The sequence below is a fragment of the Hermetia illucens genome, chromosome 3 (genome assembly GCF_905115235.1).
Source record: "Hermetia illucens chromosome 3, iHerIll2.2.curated.20191125, whole genome shotgun sequence".
In the NCBI taxonomy this organism is placed as follows: Eukaryota; Metazoa; Arthropoda; class Insecta; order Diptera; family Stratiomyidae; genus Hermetia; species Hermetia illucens.
Genome location: NC_051851.1, coordinates 63,638,935 through 63,656,919, shown reverse-complemented (window position 1 = coordinate 63,656,919; position 17,985 = coordinate 63,638,935). Strand labels below are relative to the sequence as shown.

General features: G+C 43.0%; 1 protein-coding gene across 1 annotated transcript; it reads left to right on the top strand.

The window, feature by feature from the left end:
* The first annotated feature begins 59 nt into the window (after positions 1-59).
* On the top strand, positions 60-9,337 carry LOC119652619 (tubulin--tyrosine ligase-like protein 12). The gene is made up of 2 exons (XM_038056863.1): positions 60-625; positions 7,927-9,337. Exons 1-2 carry the CDS (start codon positions 162-164, stop codon positions 9,299-9,301), a joined length of 1,839 nt encoding a protein of 612 aa, XP_037912791.1. The 5' UTR covers positions 60-161; the 3' UTR covers positions 9,302-9,337.
* The last annotated feature ends 8,648 nt before the right edge of the window (positions 9,338-17,985 follow it).

Genomic DNA, 17,985 nt, shown 5'->3' with positions numbered 1-17,985 from the left:
TTATATTCTGCAATATGGGTCGAGTTTTGCTGCAGACTGTTGGGCCGGAGTATGGGAATCCAACTACCACGTGCTTTGCACTTGACAGATTCGCTATCAAATCCTTGTTGGTTCCCTGAATTCTGAAAGTCCCAGTCTACGTTTCCCTAATTTACGCGACTATGGACGGTGTTGATCTTTACGCTCAGTTTATAGCTTTACATAGGCCTCAATTGCAAGTGTCTGGGGTACCTGAAAAGTTCTGGAGATGCCTTTTTCAGAAAGTTTCTAATGAAATATTTGATGCCGGTAATGCATTTTCCCTGCTTCTGATCGACTATGGCGATGAGCCTCGAGAGGAATGTGATCCGGTTTGGACTGTCTGTGTGACAAAGGAGGACGGGATCAGTGCAGACGACCCGGAAGCTGTATATTTGATTGATCACGCTTGGACTTTTCGGGTAGATCAGGCCAGGAGCCAGCTTAATGCCATGCCTCAGCTCGTCGATCGGATGGCCGGCATAATGGGAATCAACAGCGAGGACGATAATTGCGTGGAGAAGATCATGAAGTCAATCTGGAAATACTGCCAGAGCTATTCTATCCAAGCTAATGGAGTCGCTGTTGAGGATCAAATATCAATTTGGTAAGTTCGCTTGTTTGGATTTGGTGTTCGCTTATGGCGTCCTGTTGCTAAATTAAGTACATGGAGAGTAAAATAGAACGGTCGGCAGGCGTTTCCTGATAAGGCAATGGATGTCGATATGCATGTCTAACTCTTTTTAGTGAGCCCTTTGTTTGCTTGTGTGTTCCTTCTGGGGTATCCTTGGCTGTTTGTTTTTCTGGATGAGGAGATTTTAAGGGTTTATTATGTTGATTTGAAGACGATTTGTATAATTTTTTAGTGAAAAATCAACTAAAGGTTAGTCTAAAATTGACGTTCATATTCTAATTACATTTGTTAAGTTTTCAGGCCATTTTCGGCCGAATTGGCTGCTATGGGCTGTTGTCCATCAAAGTTCCTGGTCTGATTCATATGAGGGGGGTTGGTTATGTATTTTCTGATTAGACGTTTGCATGCAAATCGAATGAGTCAGTTATTGATATTTGCTGAAATCAGATGAATGAATACGAGTGTTGCTATGATTGAGGCAATATGTCCTTCGAGCCAATATTTAACAAACCCAACGAGCATAATTCCGAGTTAAACATTTTTCTCATTTAAACCAAACTCGGAAGAATACGAATAAAGACCGCGCCCGGTCTGGGTGACTGATTATGGATAGGAATCGATAAGTATGAATATGAGTTATGGATAATTCAACCGAACTTCTAGTTTGTTTGCAGACAGCTAAAAAAATACTTAGTGTTGTGCAGCAGTTAACTAATTTGTTAGTTAGTTGGTTATTCGACTAACAATCAATTCGGTTTTCAATTGGAACGATAAACTTATTCTTTTCCTTCAGCCTTTGTCCCGTTCACAAGCGGGGTCGGATCGTCGTGATCGATTTCGCCATTTGGCTCTATCAGATGCCTGATCTGAATGCAACCGCGAGGCTTTTAAATCCATCCAGCGTATCAAGCCACCGTCGTTTCGGCCGGCATTTTGGTCGCTTACCATCGACTTATGTTCAGATCAATCTTGGCAAGTGAATTCTCGTTGGTGCGAATTACATAACCATATCACCGAAGACGCCTCCCTCGCGGTTTTTCCACGATCGGTACAACCCCATATTGATTGCGGATATCCTCATTTCCGATGTGGTCAAAACGCGTTCCGCTACTAGTCCAACGCAACATCTTCGTCTCCATTACCGCAAGACGGCGTTCATTGTCTTTTATAATCGGCCAACACTCAGAACCATAGAGAGCGGCAGGATGGACGACATTGCGGAAAATTTTAGATTTGAGACGTTCGTTGATACGTCGATCACAGAGAACACCAGTTGTGGAACACCATTTCATCTAGGCTGTGTTAATGCGTGCAATTGCATAATGCAGTTCTCCATTCGCTCTGGGCTGGTCACTGCCGCTGACAGTGATTGTACCTGTTTCATTGGGATCGATCGTCAAATATTCAGTTTTATTAAAATTCAATCTGAGACCGTGCTGCATGAGGCGATTATTAAATTTTTGGACAAGTCGCTCGAGATCATTTTTGCTATTAGACGCTAGGAAAACATCATCTGCATAAAGCCGTGTATAGGGCGCTGGAAGTTGGATATCCTGAGTGACAGTGTCCATAGCAAGCACAAAGAGGAGTGGTGAGAGGGTTCTTCCTTGATGAACACCAACAAAGATACGAAGCGGTTCTGATAAACCCGTCACACCTCGGACTTCGAATTTTCGAATCGTGGTGGAGCAATTGAATCCAGCGAACGAGTTCTTCTGGCACTAAGTGTTGTCGTAAAGCATACCAGATAAGTTCGTGTGGCACATGGTCAAATGCTTTTCCCAGATCCAGAAATGCAATGTAAAGAGGACGATGCTTCTCACGGTGTTTCTCCATGAGTAATCGCGCAGCGTGTATTGTGTCAGTAGTTCTACAGTTCTTAACAAATCCGGGTTGATTCACGGTAATTTCAACGATTTCGCGAATACGGTTGTCAAGAATGGGTTCAAAAATCTTCACGGACGGTAATTTCAACATTCTGCTAGACTACCTTTCTTTTTCCATATTGGAATTTTCGCAGTTTCTTGTCAGTCAGATGGTGTGCTACCTTCCTGGATAATCAGATTAAAGAATTCACTGAGCCGCAATGTAGGATCCCAGCTCTTCGCTTTCCAGAGTTCAGATGCGATGTCGTCAAGTCCTGCGGCTCTCCCTCGATTTCTTTCGTTTTATTGCCTCCGCGACTTCAGTTGCGCTGATAGGTGTTAATGTACTGCTTACCTGATTTGATGACCTCGATGGTTGCATAGGCCATTTTGTGGATCGTGTCTTTCATTTGATTCCACGATAGTTCCACATTTGTAATGGTTGGTAATCGCGTAAGTGAGATCATTTCTTCTTTGTTCTCATGAAATCGCCACCATTTGATGCGTGGCGGGCTAGTGCGCTCCTAACGCTGTTTTATCGATCGCTTAATTCGCAGGACGACAATAAACAGTCGATGTTGAGCTGCGATGGTCTCATAGGGAACGGCTTTGCAATCAGTGACGGTGTTCAAATGTTGGCGTCTTATGAAAATATAGTCGATTTGCGTTTTACTGTTCTCACTATAAAATGTGGGAAGATGAGACAATCGTTTGGCAATGATGATATAGTCATCAGCAGGCACATTACAAGTCTTTTTATCGGCATCAAGTCGGCCTGTCTGTGGTGCGTATGCGGTGAAGAGGTGAAGAGTGCGATCATCATCAACGTTGAAACAACCGGTTTTGGGCAGAGGTCCACCAATTCGATATCTCTAAAAGCTGTCTGGCGTCCTGACCTACACCATCGTTTCATCTCAGGCAGCGTCTGCCTCGTCTTTTTTTTTCTACCATAGATATTGCCCTTATAGACTTTCCGGGCTGGATCATCCTCATTCATACGGATTAAGTGACTCGCCCACCGTAACCTATTGAGCCGGATTTTATCCACAACTTGACGGTCATGGTATCGCTCATAGATTTCGTCGTTGTGTAGGCTACGGAATCGTCCATCCTCATGTAGGGGGCCAAAAATTGTTCGGAGAATCATTCTCTCGCACGGCGCCAAGAATTCGCAATTTTTCTTGCTAAGAACCCAAGTTTCCGAAGAATACATGAGGACTGGCAAGATCATTGTCTTGTACACGAGCTTTGACCTTATGGTGAAACGTTTCAAGCGGAACAGTTTTTGTAAGCTGAAATAGGTTCTGTTGGCTGACAACAATCGTGCGCGGATTTCATCATCGTAGCTGTTATCGGGTGTGATTTTCGACCCTAGATAGGAGAAATTATCAACGGTCTCAAAGTTGTATTCTCCTATCTTTATTCTTCCCGTTTGACCAGCGAGGTTTGATGCTGTTGGTTGGTTGGTTTTCGGTGCTGACGTCGCCACCATATACTTTGTTTTGCCTTCATTGATGTGCAGCCCAAGATCTCGCACCGCCTGCTCGATCTGGATGAAGGTAGTTTGTACGTCTCGGGTGGTTCTTTCCATGATGTCGATATCGTCAGTATAGGCCAGTAGTTGGGTGGACTTAAAGAGGATCGTACCCCTTGCATTTACCTCAGCATCACGGATCACTTTCTCGAGGGCCAGGTTAAAGAGGACGCATGATAGGGAATCCCGTTGTTGATGTCGAATGGTCTTGAGAGTGATGCTGCCTCTTTTATCTGGCCTCGCACATTGGTCAGCCTAGTCAGTCTTATCAATTTCATCGGGATACCGAATTCTCTCATGGCCGTGTACAGTTTTACCCTGGCTATGCTATCATAGGCGACTTTAAAGGCGCTGAAAAGATGCTCCAACTGATGTCCATATTCCAATAGTTTTTTCCATCGCTTGCCATAGAGAGAAAATCTGATCTGTTGCTAATTTGCCTGGAGTGAAGTCTCTTTGGTATGGGCCAATGATGTTGTGGCCATTCGACCTAGCAAGATAGCGGAGAATATCTTATAGATGGTACTCAGCAACGTGATACCTCTATAATTGCTGCACTGTGTGATATCTTCTTTTTTATGTATGGGGCAGATAATACATCTTTGCTAGTCGTCAGGCATTGATTCGCTGTCCTATACCTAGAGCACAAGTTGATGAACAACTTGGTGCAATTGGTCGCCTCCATATTTAACCAATTCGGTTGAAATTCCATCGGCTCCTGGCGACTTATGACTGTTTCTTCTATACTTGGTGGTGGCAGTATTTGCCCGTCGTCTTCAGTTGGCGGGACCTCCAACTCGCCGATGTTCTGGTTGTTCAGTAGTTTATCAAAGTACTCAACCCATCGCTCCAATATACCCAATCTGTCGGAAATCAGATTTCCCTCTTTGTCTCGGCAGGATGAACATCGAGGTGTGTAAGGCTTCATCCTGCTGACTTGTTGGTAAAATTTGTGCGCCTGATGCGGTTGCTCCCTGTATTTTTCGGGTTCACAGACCTGTTGGTCTTCCCAGGCTTCCTTTTCCTTCTGTGAAGTCGCTTCTCCGCTCGCCTTATCGTGCTAGAAAGTGAACCCATAATTTTCCACAAACATATCAATAATTGAAGTTAAGAGATTTTCTATCAAAACCACTTTACAGCTATTTTATTCTGAGTTATGCTACAGTCTGCAAAAACAAGGCTCTCCACATATGCCTGCTAAAGCAGCCCCACATCATTACACCATTTGGTTGGGAACTTTGGTTGGAATTGTCATAGATTTTCCGGCATTTTACGTAAAGTCGCTCTTCTAACCCGTGTAACTTAAATTTACACTCGTCGGAAAAGATGACTTGATCCCAATGCTTTTTACTCTATTTATATTTGGCCCAATGTAAGCGGGTACATACATAATCGTCAACGGTCAGACTTGCTGCTGCTCCTTGTGGCTGGAAGATAGCGAGACTCGCGCTAATCAGTACAGGAAAAGGAGACATGAGCTATTCTTGACACGGCGGAGAAAGTGCTCCAAAAACTCATCGCTTCAGCGAATCTACTCCTGTCTCCAGCGCGCTGGACTTATCCTCCAGGCAGTTTGGGTTCACAGCAGGGAGATCCACGGTGGATGCTATTATGAAGGTCGTGGATGCGGTTCATCGAGCCGAGGCACATAGCCGCGGATCTCGACGAATAGAGTTCCTCATAACGCTTGATGTCAGAAATGCCTTCAATACCGTAAAATGGACAGATATGCTAGGCACCTTAGAAAACTCATTCTACGTGCCAAGGTATCTTTTGCGAATATTGAGAGATTATCTGAAAGGCCACTCCTTGCTCTATGAAACGCTAGAGGGCCAGAGGAGGATGGAGATCATGTCGGGAGTAGCACAGGGATCTATTTTAGGGCAGGTGCTCTGGAATGCTTCCTTTGGTAGTTTCCTCAAACTCAAGATGCCAGAAGAGTCGCCTGGTCGGTTATGCAGACGACATTGCAGCACTTGTTGCCGGACGTGTTGTTGAATAGGCGCAAAGCAGACTATTTATATTGATGCGACGGGTAAGCGAATGGATGACTGCTCATGGTCTCAGCTTTGCGCTGAAAAAAAGCTGAAGTAGTTATCTTAACCAGTAGTAGTAATAGAGATAAGATCAGCTGTTAAATACCTTGAGCTTCTTCGAGCAAATCAAATCAGCGACAGACAGTTCTCCTCTATGGCGTGGAGGTATGGTCGATGCCCTTGACAAGGAGGTGCATCGTAAGCGCCTAGCTCAAATGTAGAGACGGGGAGCTTTGTGAGTGGCGTTTCCTTATTGCACTGTCTCAGAACCGGCCGTGATTGTGATCGCGGGAGCGATCCCCATTGCCCTCCTTGGTAAGGAGCGTAAAGCTATCTACAACCGCAACGACGAAAGTTTAAGAGGGGTGGTTGTCCGTAAAGAACGACAATGCACACTTCTCAACTCCCTAGGCAAAATGAGCCAAGAGGCAGATGAATTGCGCGGCTCATCGACAACTCAGATCGTTGGCTACAACGAACGAATGGTCAGATTGAAGAAGAAAAGGATTGAGCTCGATCGGCGGAGGAGCCGCATGGCATGAACTAACAACTCCCTTCCTCTCTTCCCCTCTCGTTGGTGAAAGGAATTTCCTGACTTGAAAGCTCCCAAAGTCGGGAGAGCTATCCCGAAGTAATGTGTCAAACTGTTCCAGGCTAGTTCTTTGATGACAGGGAGGTGTTTAGTTGGTAGTCCGACGGCGTACTGTTGCGGGAGTCCAACGCTCTGTGGGTAAATGCATTCAACAATCATACTCCTGAAAAAACATACATAATTGTCGAAAAAATCGAAAATTTTTATTGCATACACTTTAAGTTCATTATCTCAAGAAAATTCTCATCAAACTTCCTAACGATTCGAGCATTAGTTTCGAAGTTATTTATAACGCGTTAGCTCCCTATTCTAGCATTGTTGTATATAAATAGAACCTTCATTTTCCCACATATATATACTTGTAGTTACAGCTACAAGAGAAGCTAGAATGACTTGTAGGTCGAATCAACCCGATGTTTCGGTGTCTGCAGAAATATCACTGTATGCCCTGGAATTAAATACTCGATGTAAATAAATAAGTTAATTTTTAAAATGAAAAAACAAAGAGGAAATTTAGACGCTATTATCCTTTTGCATTCATGTTTTTATAAAAGTACCTTCGCAGTGGAAAAGATTACTAAAAAACTACTATTCTAATCAACGCCACATTTTTACCACTTATTCATTATGATAAGAGTTATTTGCTTACTTTAAAATGTTTTTTTCTTTTTTTTAATTTTGATTTCGGGTGAGCCGTTATCGAAAAACCTTTAAGAGTACCCCACAATATGTATTAATCGATTTGGTTAGCAATGTTTTAATGCACATTTACTAGGCCGTCGAAAAAATAATCGAGGAAATGTCATATCACTGCAACTCTTAAAATAAAGACTTGAAAGAGTCGATTTGTCTATTTCTCTGTAAACAGTTGAATGCAGCTATATTTGAAAAATAAAATAATTATATTTCTTTCCAGGCAATTTCATTACTTCGGTACCTAAATTTGAAGTTCATTTAGCATGTTTGAAAACTAATGGATGAAAATAGATATATAACGTTTTTCAATGAACGCGTTAATGGAAAATAATATAGTATAGTAGTACTCAAAAAATATATGAAATAACAAATTCACAAGGTTAGCAATTAAAAATCCAAAACTTCGAAAAAAAAGTAGATCTAGTACCTTCCCTCAGATTTAGAAGAATTAATTTAATAAATTTGAAACGAGTTCACGCTGTCCGCTTTGGTTTGTTTTTATTCATGTTCAAAATGTTTCAATATTAAACGTCTGATTTACTTTCTTGCAGGTACATCATGGACGAACTTGGCTCTGGGATTAATCATTCGGACGATCCTAACTTCCGTATAGTTCCATTCTTATATATTCCATCACAAATCACGTACAGCATATTATTTCCGATTGAAAGTACTGAAGCCGGAGATGTTATTAGTCGAGATTATCTGGAGAACATTCCCAAAGATACTCTTTATCGCGATGCACTTTTGCTGCCATGGAAACATTCGGATCTTTCGGGAGAAGATTTCACACAAATAGAACCATCGGAAGACTACTTCCTTGAAGGACACGCTTCAGAAAATTATACGGATGGTCCAACAGAGTATCCAGTAATTGATACTAATCGACCACTAAGAGTTTATTCTGAGTATGAGGTATTAACAAATTCACTTACTGATCCTGCGTTTGAAATTGTTGATGACCCCGAAAGTGCCGATATTCTATGGCTCGCTACGCATTTTAAAACATTTGATGAATTTGCCCAGTCAACTCCAAATAAGTTTATAAATCAATTCCCATACGAGTTCGTATTAACTATAAAGGATTTATTGAGTATAGTTTGCCGACGTGGAGTGAAAGATTCGAGTAGCGAGGATTTGAGCACTTTGCACCGATGGCTGCCCACAACATATAACTTGAGAACGGAACTCGTAAAATTTGTAAGCTACTATCAGAATCGACAGAAGAAAAAATTAGACAATCATTGGATTATCAAACCATTCAACTTGGCCCGAGGTCTTGACACCTACATTACATCAGACCTCATTCAAATCACTCGCTTATCCCAAACGGGTCCTAAAATCGCACAAAAATATGTCGAGGATCCAGTTCTCTTCGAACGACAAGAGCTGGGTGGAAAAGTTAAATTCGATGTTCGCTACGTGATTTTATTGAAGGACGTTGAAAATCTAGAGGCTTACGTCTATTCAAATTTCTTCTTGCGGTTTGCAAATAAATCATTCGCTTTAACAAATTTCGACGATTACGAGCAACATTTCACGGTAATGAATTATCGTGAAGAGGCTGAATTGCGACACATAAAGTGCTCCGAATTTCTAGATATGTGGGTGCAACAGTATCCTGATCATAGTTGGAATGAAGTTGAAGATAATATTTGCAGTATGCTCAACGAGGCGTTTGTTTGTGCAACGTCGAAAAAGCCTCCGTGCGCGATAGGTGCATGCAAACAATCTCGTGCACTATATGCCGCTGATATAATGTTAGCATGGGAAAATGGTAGGATACAACCGAAATTGCTGGAAATTAATTGGATGCCGGATTGTAAACGAGCTTGTGATTATTATCCTGATTTTTATAATGATATATTCAAATTGTTATTTTTGAATGAAGCAAATGATGGCGTGTTTCGTAAAATAAGCGAATAAAAGTGTATGAATGGGCAGCTTTATGGTTTTTTATTCAAAGTATTTATATTGTCCTTTGTGTGAGAAATGGAATTTACAGCTCGGATATAATGAAACATATTGAAATTCAATTGTTATTGAAGTATTTTGAACGTTTTAATTGCCTTTTTGAGATTTCACCCCGTTTACTTTTTTTTGACAAACGACCCAATTTAAACGGATTAAGTATTTATTTTTTATTAATAATCAAAATTATCAATGAATAAAAAAACAAAAGAGGAATCATTGTAACAAGCTGTATAAAGTCTTGCTTTTTGTTTATGTGGAGGGATGTATTGAGAATAGGAGTGCCGATAGGTGTTTACTCATAACTGCCCACAGGTGTTTCCTCATAACTGCCGACAGGTGTTTCCTCATAAGTTCCTTGCCGAACAGACGGTTATCATTGTTATAGGGAATAAGCCATTCTCGGAATGGCTTCTTATGGAGGAAATTTTCCTCATGCATCTCAATCCATACATACTCGGTAACTAGAGGGTTGGGTTGTCTGCAGATGTAACTAGCTTCACCAGGTGACAGCTTAGGACAATAATCAGTGAGTATGCCTACTATGATCCGGAGGCTCCTCCTAGTAAGCTCGTCCAGTATAGTTCCTTCAGCTGTTCTTATTCATTTTCCAACGTCGTAGCCATGAACGCATTTTCGATTCCACAGAAGTTCCTTGGTTCGTGTAGAGGCGGCCTGCGCCTTTCCTATCATGCTTGCTCGCTGCCTCATTGCCTTCTAATCTAATATGGCCTAGAGTTCACATGATTGGACCTGAGTACCTTGACGGCCGCTTGGCTGTTTGCTCTCTTTGCTTTGACGAATTCGTCAGTGAACTAGGTAATCGGTTGCTGGTTTAAGGGGTTATACATATACAGTTGTGATGACCCCGAAAATCGAAAACTTGTTTATGCATATTCTGTCTCTTTATTTAGTATATTTTCTCAGGAATATTCCCATTGAATTTCATAATGATTGGAGCATTAGGTCCAAAGTTATAGCTATTTCTAATGAACTACCTCGCTGCTCCAGCGTAGTGGAGCATAGACTTTTGAACTTTCATCGTAGTATATACTGCGTGAAGTTGCAGCAGAGTAGCTAGAATGGTTTGTAGCCAGCATCAACTCTATGTTTTGGTGTCTGTAGGAAAAATGCTATATGGCCCCAATTCGATGTAAATAAATATATTATTAATAAATACTATTCCAATTAACACAAAATGTTTAATAATAATAATCGTTGGCGCAACAATCCATATTGGATCTAGGCCTTGAAGGATGTTAGAGCACTTCATTCAAGACCGTAACGGTACACTACAGTACACTGTAGGAGGCAATGTGGCCAGCATTGCGCTCGTTTACCACTGTTTACCACTTATTTATTATGGTAAAAGCTAGTTACATACATCTAAAAAAAGTAAATACTTCGTTAAAATTGCTGCCATTTTTTTAAAAGTTTGCATTTTCTCAAATCCTTTGTTCAGCGACTAAATAATACGTGATACCAACGAAGACTTTATAAAATTTTTATTTTGGAAGAACCGATGTACCCATTCTACATCCCTTGATGACGTGACTGTCTCAGCTGGCCTGATATGCATCAGAAAAACTTTGTTGATGTTTTCCTCGATTGTTTCTAGTTCGCTCTTGTTATCAACAGCCCTCTGTAGTTGAGCCATGTTATTGCTCAGGTGCCTTACATAGGTGTCCCGATTTGTTCCCCTGGGATTCTTTACTATTCTTTTCATTTCGGAGTTACTTTGAATGAGGAATCTGATTATCCTGTAGTCCGTCATAGAGGGCCTTCCAATTCCTGACCAGCCGATTCATCAGAGTATTCCGTAGAAGTTGTGCATATATAGTACCTCTTGTCTAGTGCTGGTCACGAATGTTGGAGTGTTCTCTGAGTGTTTCTGAGAAGCCGGTACGGCTGCCTCCCGAGATTTCCTCCCGTTTTGCAATGAAATTTGGACAGTTCCAAGGTCTCTAGTCAGGAACTTTAAAAGGCAAATATATTTTAAATTGCACTTAAGAACGATGCATGCTCTTGGTTTTTCGTAAGAGGAATCCCAAATTATTTGCATGCTTCCTACTTGTAAACCACGAATCTGCCCCCGGTACATCCAGGGTTCTTGAACCAGCACTATCCCAATGTTGCCCTTGTAGATTGCCTTTCCAATCACTGCAGATGTAGCTCTCGCATCTTCTTTTTTTTCAACCTTTGTCCCGTTTACAAGCGGGGTCGGCTCGTCGTGATCGGTTTCGCCATTTGGCTCTATCGAATTGCACTCTCGAGGCTTTTAAATCCCTATCCAGCGTATCAAGCCACCGTTGTTTCGACCTGCCTTTTGGTCGTTTACCATCGACTTCGATGTTCAGACCAATCTTGGCAAGCGAATTTCCATTAGCACGAACTACGTGAGCATACCATCGAAAACGCCTTTCGCATGATTGGTGCAGCCCCATAACAATCTCGGATATCCTCATTTCGGATGTGATCAAAACGTGTGACGCCACTAGTCCAACGTAACATCTTTGCCTCCATTACCGCAAGACGCCGTTCATTGTCTTTTATAGTTGGCCAACACTCAGAATCATACAGGGCGACAGAGCGGACGACACTGCGGTAAATTGGACTTAAGATCCTTGATCCTTGATACGTCGATCACAAAGGACACCAGTTATGGAATGCCACTTCATTCAGGTTGCGCTAATGCGTGAAGCAATTTCATAGCGCAGTTCACGGTTGTCAAGAATGCGTTCAAAAATCTTCATGGTACAGAAAAGTAATCGGATCGGACGGTAATTTGAACATTCTGCTGGATTACCTTTCTTTTTCCATATTGGTGGTGTTCTTCCTTCCTGAATAACCCGATTAAAGAATTCACTGAGCTACAGTGTTGGGTCTTAGCTCTTCGTTTTCCAGAGCTCAGATGCGATGTCGTCAGGTCCTGTGGCTTTCCCCGAGTTCATTCGTTTTATTGCCTACTCGACTTCAGTTGCGTTGACAGTTATGCCCATGAGTAGGTACCTGTCATGGAGACTTAATCCTACGGTCCTCTTCAGACACGGATTGATTTTGTGACCACAATCAGAGCCCCGCTGAGATAATCAATAACGGTACCAGTCTATACCAAGTGCATGGCTTAGCATTCATACTGGTGGATGCAAGAATTATCTAAATCTCTACCGAACTATGGAGTACGGCACCCGTGTTGAAACGCAACACCACGCCGAGGCCCGAAGGTCTCTTCTTGTTCGAGCACAACCACAGCCCCCATGAAACTCCCACTAAGGGGCCAATCGAAACCAACCGAGCTGTACTCAGATACGACAGGAATTCTCCCGAAGTATAAGAGTCCAGGGGCTACCTCGGTTCCCATGGTACCAGTATGCCCCTGGTAAGGTTTCGTGACCAATTTGCCACTTCAGATGAGTCCCCGTGCAGACTCGGATCTGATCGCCCTAATTAGGCCTTTGGAGCATTCGCCTACTGCATCCCGGCCGGCAAACCAAAGTGAGTACAGCGTTTCCCGGTGCCACCAGTTGGAGGTTCTCCTCGGCCACTTGGTTTTGGTTCAGCCGACAGGGTTGTCGCCCCGTCTTCCTCCCCGCCACCTCAGAGCACCAGTTGCGCTGACAGGTGGAACTGGTGCAAATGTCGGCAATGATTGTGGAAGTGGAGGAATGAGCAAATTCTTCAGTTGAAATCTGCTCGAAGTATTCTCGCCATCTATCCGTTGCGGCTCGATGGTTGGTAAGCAAAGGACCGCTCTTGTCATTAATGCAACAGAAGTGTTCGATATCCTGCATACGTTCGTTACGGCTTTTATCAAGTCGATACAGATCTCTCTCGCCATCCCGAGTGTCCAGTTTATCGAAAAAAATTTTATAATGGTCCACTCAGGTGACGGCGATCGCTTTCTTTACTTCCCGGTTGGCATTCTTATAAATTTTCCAATTGGCGAGCGTTTTATCGTCAAGAAATTTGTGGTAGAGGCGTTTCTTTTCACGGACCTTCATTTCAACATCATCATTCCTTTTTTTCTACATCATCGTCATATATTCTTGATCTACAAATCGGTCCTTAAGCCTTAAGGTGCTGTTAGTTAACAAAACGGATTGCTCCGTGTATATCGTCGATGCTGCTATCTCCCATAATAACAACATTGAAGGAAAACACGTGGAGAAAACGGTGAACTAGAAATTTGGAGTCCTCGAGGAATACAAAATCACTGGCAGGCCATTCTCTTGTACAGTAAGAGCTTTGACCCTATGGTGGGACGTTTTGAGCGGAACAGTTTTTGTAAGCTGAAATAGGCTCTGTTGGCTGCCAACAACCGTGCGCGGATTTCATCGTTGTAGATGTTATCGGTTGTGATAACCGCCAGTGGATTTAAAGAGGTTCTTACCACTCACATTTACCTCAGCATCACGGATCACTTTCTCGAGGGCCAGGTTAAAGAGGACGCGCGATAGGACATCCCCCCATTAGTTTTGAGAGTGATCCTGCTGCTTTTATCTAACCTCGCACATTGGTCAGGATCAACCTAGTCAGTCTTATCAATTTTGTCGGGATACCGAATTTTCTCATGACCGTGAACAGTTTTACCCTAGCTATGCTGTCATAGGCAGCTTTAAAGTCGATGAATACATGGTGCAACTGTTGTCCATATTCCAACAGTTTTTCCATCGCTTGTCGCAGAGAGAAAATCTGATCTGTTGCTGATTTGCCTGGAGTGAAACCTCTTTGGTAAGGGCTACTGATGTTCTGGGCGTATGAGGCTACCCGACCTAGCAAGATAGCGGAGAATACCTTGTAGGTGGTACTCAGCAACGTGATACCTCTATAATTGCTGTACTGCGTGATATGTATGTATGAGTCAGATAATGCCTCTTTGTCAGTCCTTAGGCATTGATTCATAGTCGCATACCTTGAGCACAAGTTGATGAACCACTTGGTGTAATTGGTCGCCTCAATATTTAACCAATTCGGCTGTAAAACATAAATACTGCTGTTTTGTGTAAAGACTAAGACTTTTCAAAATTGCCGCAATCTGTCAGTTCCATGTATTTAAAGCGAAAAGCCCGTTCCTTTTTGCTCATCATCTATCGATTACTTTCCAGCAGGTTATCATATAGTTATTCGAAATATAGCACATTGCAAATATTATCACGCAATACCACAACAACTTCAGGTTGACTTCGTTACTTGCTAACATTTCTGCCTACACGGGATGCATCCATTGCCTGCGCCTATCCGTTAGGGAAAGTGAAATTAATTGAATGCTAGCATGGGCAGGTACGCAACTTTGCGATATATCAATGACTATCTCCGGTTTAAAGTGTATATAATATCCACATCCACTTGATCTTGGAATGTACCAAATGAAGAGCAACTTACTCTCACGTTTTTTGGTTCACGAACCCCTCGTTTGCGGCATAGCACCCAAGCATTCAAAAATAGGGACTACCGATTTCGTCCAGAGCAGAAATCATTGGTGGTTTAACTTAGATATAATTCGTACCCTTCGTACCCTACGGTCAGGCTGTTTCCAGGGCGGAGGTGAAGCGGCATCTGATGAGTTGCCTCTGCTCTGGACGAAACCGTTAATCCTTATTTTTGTTGTTTCGGCGCCCAGGCTGTGAAGGAAGCATTCCTGATATCACTTTTGCATTGGAATCTATTGCATCATTGATGGACGTGTGGCGAGTCGTGTAAGACTTTTCAGCAAGTGACTACCAATACATCGCGTTCGAAGTGGATGACGCTACTTGCCGCCGAGCACCAACGGGACGCTCCCCCTGTCTGTGGAATGTCGCGAGGGTGAACATCGGGAAGTTCGTCGAAGCTCTTGGAGAGCCGCGCTGGAGGGCGCTTGGGAGAGTGATAGCATCGCAGCTGACACCGTCGTAAATTCAGTGATGAACCTGATAACGACGGCGTGTGAGGCTTCCATGCCCTGGAGGAGCCGACCGCGACAAGCCTCCTATGTACTGGTGGACGACAGAAATTGCCGACCTACGGAGGGAGTGTCATAAGCTCCGCAGTTTCGCAGAACGTTTACACGCGAACGAGGAGGCATGCTCCATAAAGCACAGTATAGATCAGCAACAACAAGACTCTGCAGCGCGATAAATAAAAGCAAAGCTCGCGGCTGGCAGAACCTGGTCAACGAGGTGAATGAGGACCCGTGGGGACTTGGCTATAAGCTTGTTACCCGGAAAATCGGGGCGAAAGCCCTGCATACTAAACACCGACCAGATGGACCGTATTGTACGGGCATTATTCCCAGAAATCCTGTATGGGTTGATGTCAATAGCGCGGAATGCGTCCATGAGAGAGCTCGAAGAAGCGGTTCTCGCTATGAAAAACAAGAAGACAGCAGGTTCTGATGGCATCACGGCGGAAGTTTACAAACTGGTCTGCCAACGGCCAGACTTGCTGCTCAGGGCGTTCAACACTTGCTTGGAGGGAATATTTTCTTCTCGCTGGAAAGTGGCGAGACTCGCGCTGATCAGCAAGGGTGAAGGAGACCCGGAGCTGCCATCTGCATACTGACTGCTGTGAATGTTTGACACGGCCGGGAAAGTGCTCGAAAAGCTCATCAGAAGTAAACTCGCTGCAGCGATCCACGCTGGCAGGGATTTATCCCCAAGGCAGTTCGGGTTCAGAGCATGGAGTTTTACGGTGGATGCTGTTATGGAGGTCGTGGATGCGGTTCCTCGAGCTGAGGCACACAGCCGCCGAACGCTTGATATCAGAACAGCCTTTAATTCCGTAAAATGGACAGATATGCCAGGCACATTAGAAAACTCATTTCACGTGCCAAGTCACCTCTTGCGGGTATTGAGGGATTATCTAAAAGAACGCTCCCTGCTCTATGAGACGCTAGAGGGCCAGAGGAGGATGGAAATCACATCGGGAGTAACACAGGGATCCATCCTAGGGTTGGACCTCTGGTATGTATGGTTTGGACTCCTTGACAAGAAGGTGCATCGTAAGCGTCTTGCTCAAGTGCAGAGACGGGGAGCTTTGCGAGTGGCGTCTGCTTATCGCACTGTCTCAGAACCGGCGGTGATGGTGATCGCGGGAGTGATCCACGTTGCCCTTGCCTTGCCAAAAAGCGTAAAGCTATCTACCGCCGTAAGGGCGAAAACTTAAGAGAGGTGGTTGCTCGTGAAGAACGTCAACGCACCCTTATCGAGTGGCAAGGGGTTACCTAAACTAACAACTCCGTTCCTCCCCTCCCCTCTTATTGGTGAAAGGGATTCCCTGATTTGAAGGCTCCCAAAGCCGGGAGAACGGGAGGGCCAGCTCGAAGTGATGTGTCAAACGGTTCCAGGCTAGTTCTCTGATGGCAGGGAGGTGTTTAGTTGGTAGCCCGACAGCGTACTGTTGCGGGAGTCTAACTCTCACCTACCCTACTCGCGAAAAAAAGAAAAAAGAGATAAATAGGTTGACAGACTGGCGCTCTATCTTCTCAACCATCACGCCCTCAATGTTATAGAGTCGATATTATTAAGAGTCGATTTGTATATAAAACCTTCATAAGTGAAAACATTTCGTTGATGATTCAGATACAAATGGAGGATTGAAATTATCGATTTGTGTTGCAAATATAGAAACATTTTGTGGAAAAAAAGCGCCAAACATTGAAAAACAGAATAATAGAAATGGAAACTGGATTTAACGAGAGAAACTTTATAAACTTTTATCATTAAATACAATCTGAAAGGAAATCATTCCAACCAAGAGTAGATATGTGTAGCGATAAGGCAGGAAGCATACTATCTGAATAGAAACAAATTTTGAGGAGATGGAACGAATATTTTTAAGAATTACTTAATGGGGCATGAAATGAAGTCAGGAATGATAATCGGGCGGTGGGTTTAAATGGTATTCAAATAGACACGGGCAGAAGTGTAGCTGGAGCGACTTTGGTCGAAACTAAGGACGTTGGCGTGAAACTAAAAAGAAAATCTTCAGGTTAAGATTAGATAACGTCAGAATTAGTAAAATGCTTTCAAGGTGGGTTGAACAAAGTTTACATCAATTAATATGAAAAATTTGATGAAAATATCCCGAGTTGCTTTCGAAACCCTATTTAAAATATTTATAAATATATCGTAGGGCAGAATAGGTTCGATATTACAAAATATTATTGAAAAATATAAGTTCAGTTTCAGAAAGAGGGGCCTGCTCTAGTATTCGTAGTTACTAAAACTGTGAAATTGTTTAAATGCTTATTAGTGCAGAATAGTTATATTAATCTATTGTGAATTTATAAAAATATATCATTTGTGCAAAAATAAGGCTCCGGACTTTACATTTAGTGCTAAAGGAAGTTGAAACCTTCCTCCTTAGGGGCTGGGCGCAGATGTGGACATTTAAAAGGTGCTTCAAATGCTTCGAGTGTGAGTTCCTGAGGTTTGCGATCGAACAAAAGGAAGTCAGTATGGTAGAAATCAGTTTGCCTAAATACCTTGATTTAAATAGGGTCGGAAAGCCGAATCGGCGACCTGTTCGGTGTCAGGTCACTTAGTCTTACAGGTGCTACCGCTATGGGCATATTAGACACTTTACGACTAACAGGCGCAAAAGGCAAGAAAAGCCTTTCTTCATTATTTATTTGAAAACTGGGTAATCGGTTTTGCATC

What these genes read in the sequence shown, in the direction of transcription:
- LOC119652619 (XM_038056863.1), top strand. Translation starts at nt 162, where the DNA reads ATGGACGGTGTTGATCTTTACGCTCAGTTTATAGCTTTACATAGGCCT. An exon ending in GAGGATCAAATATCAATTTG is followed by an intron (nt 626 to 7,926) that starts GTAAGTTCGCTT and finishes ACTTTCTTGCAG; the next exon opens with GTACATCATGGACGAACTTG.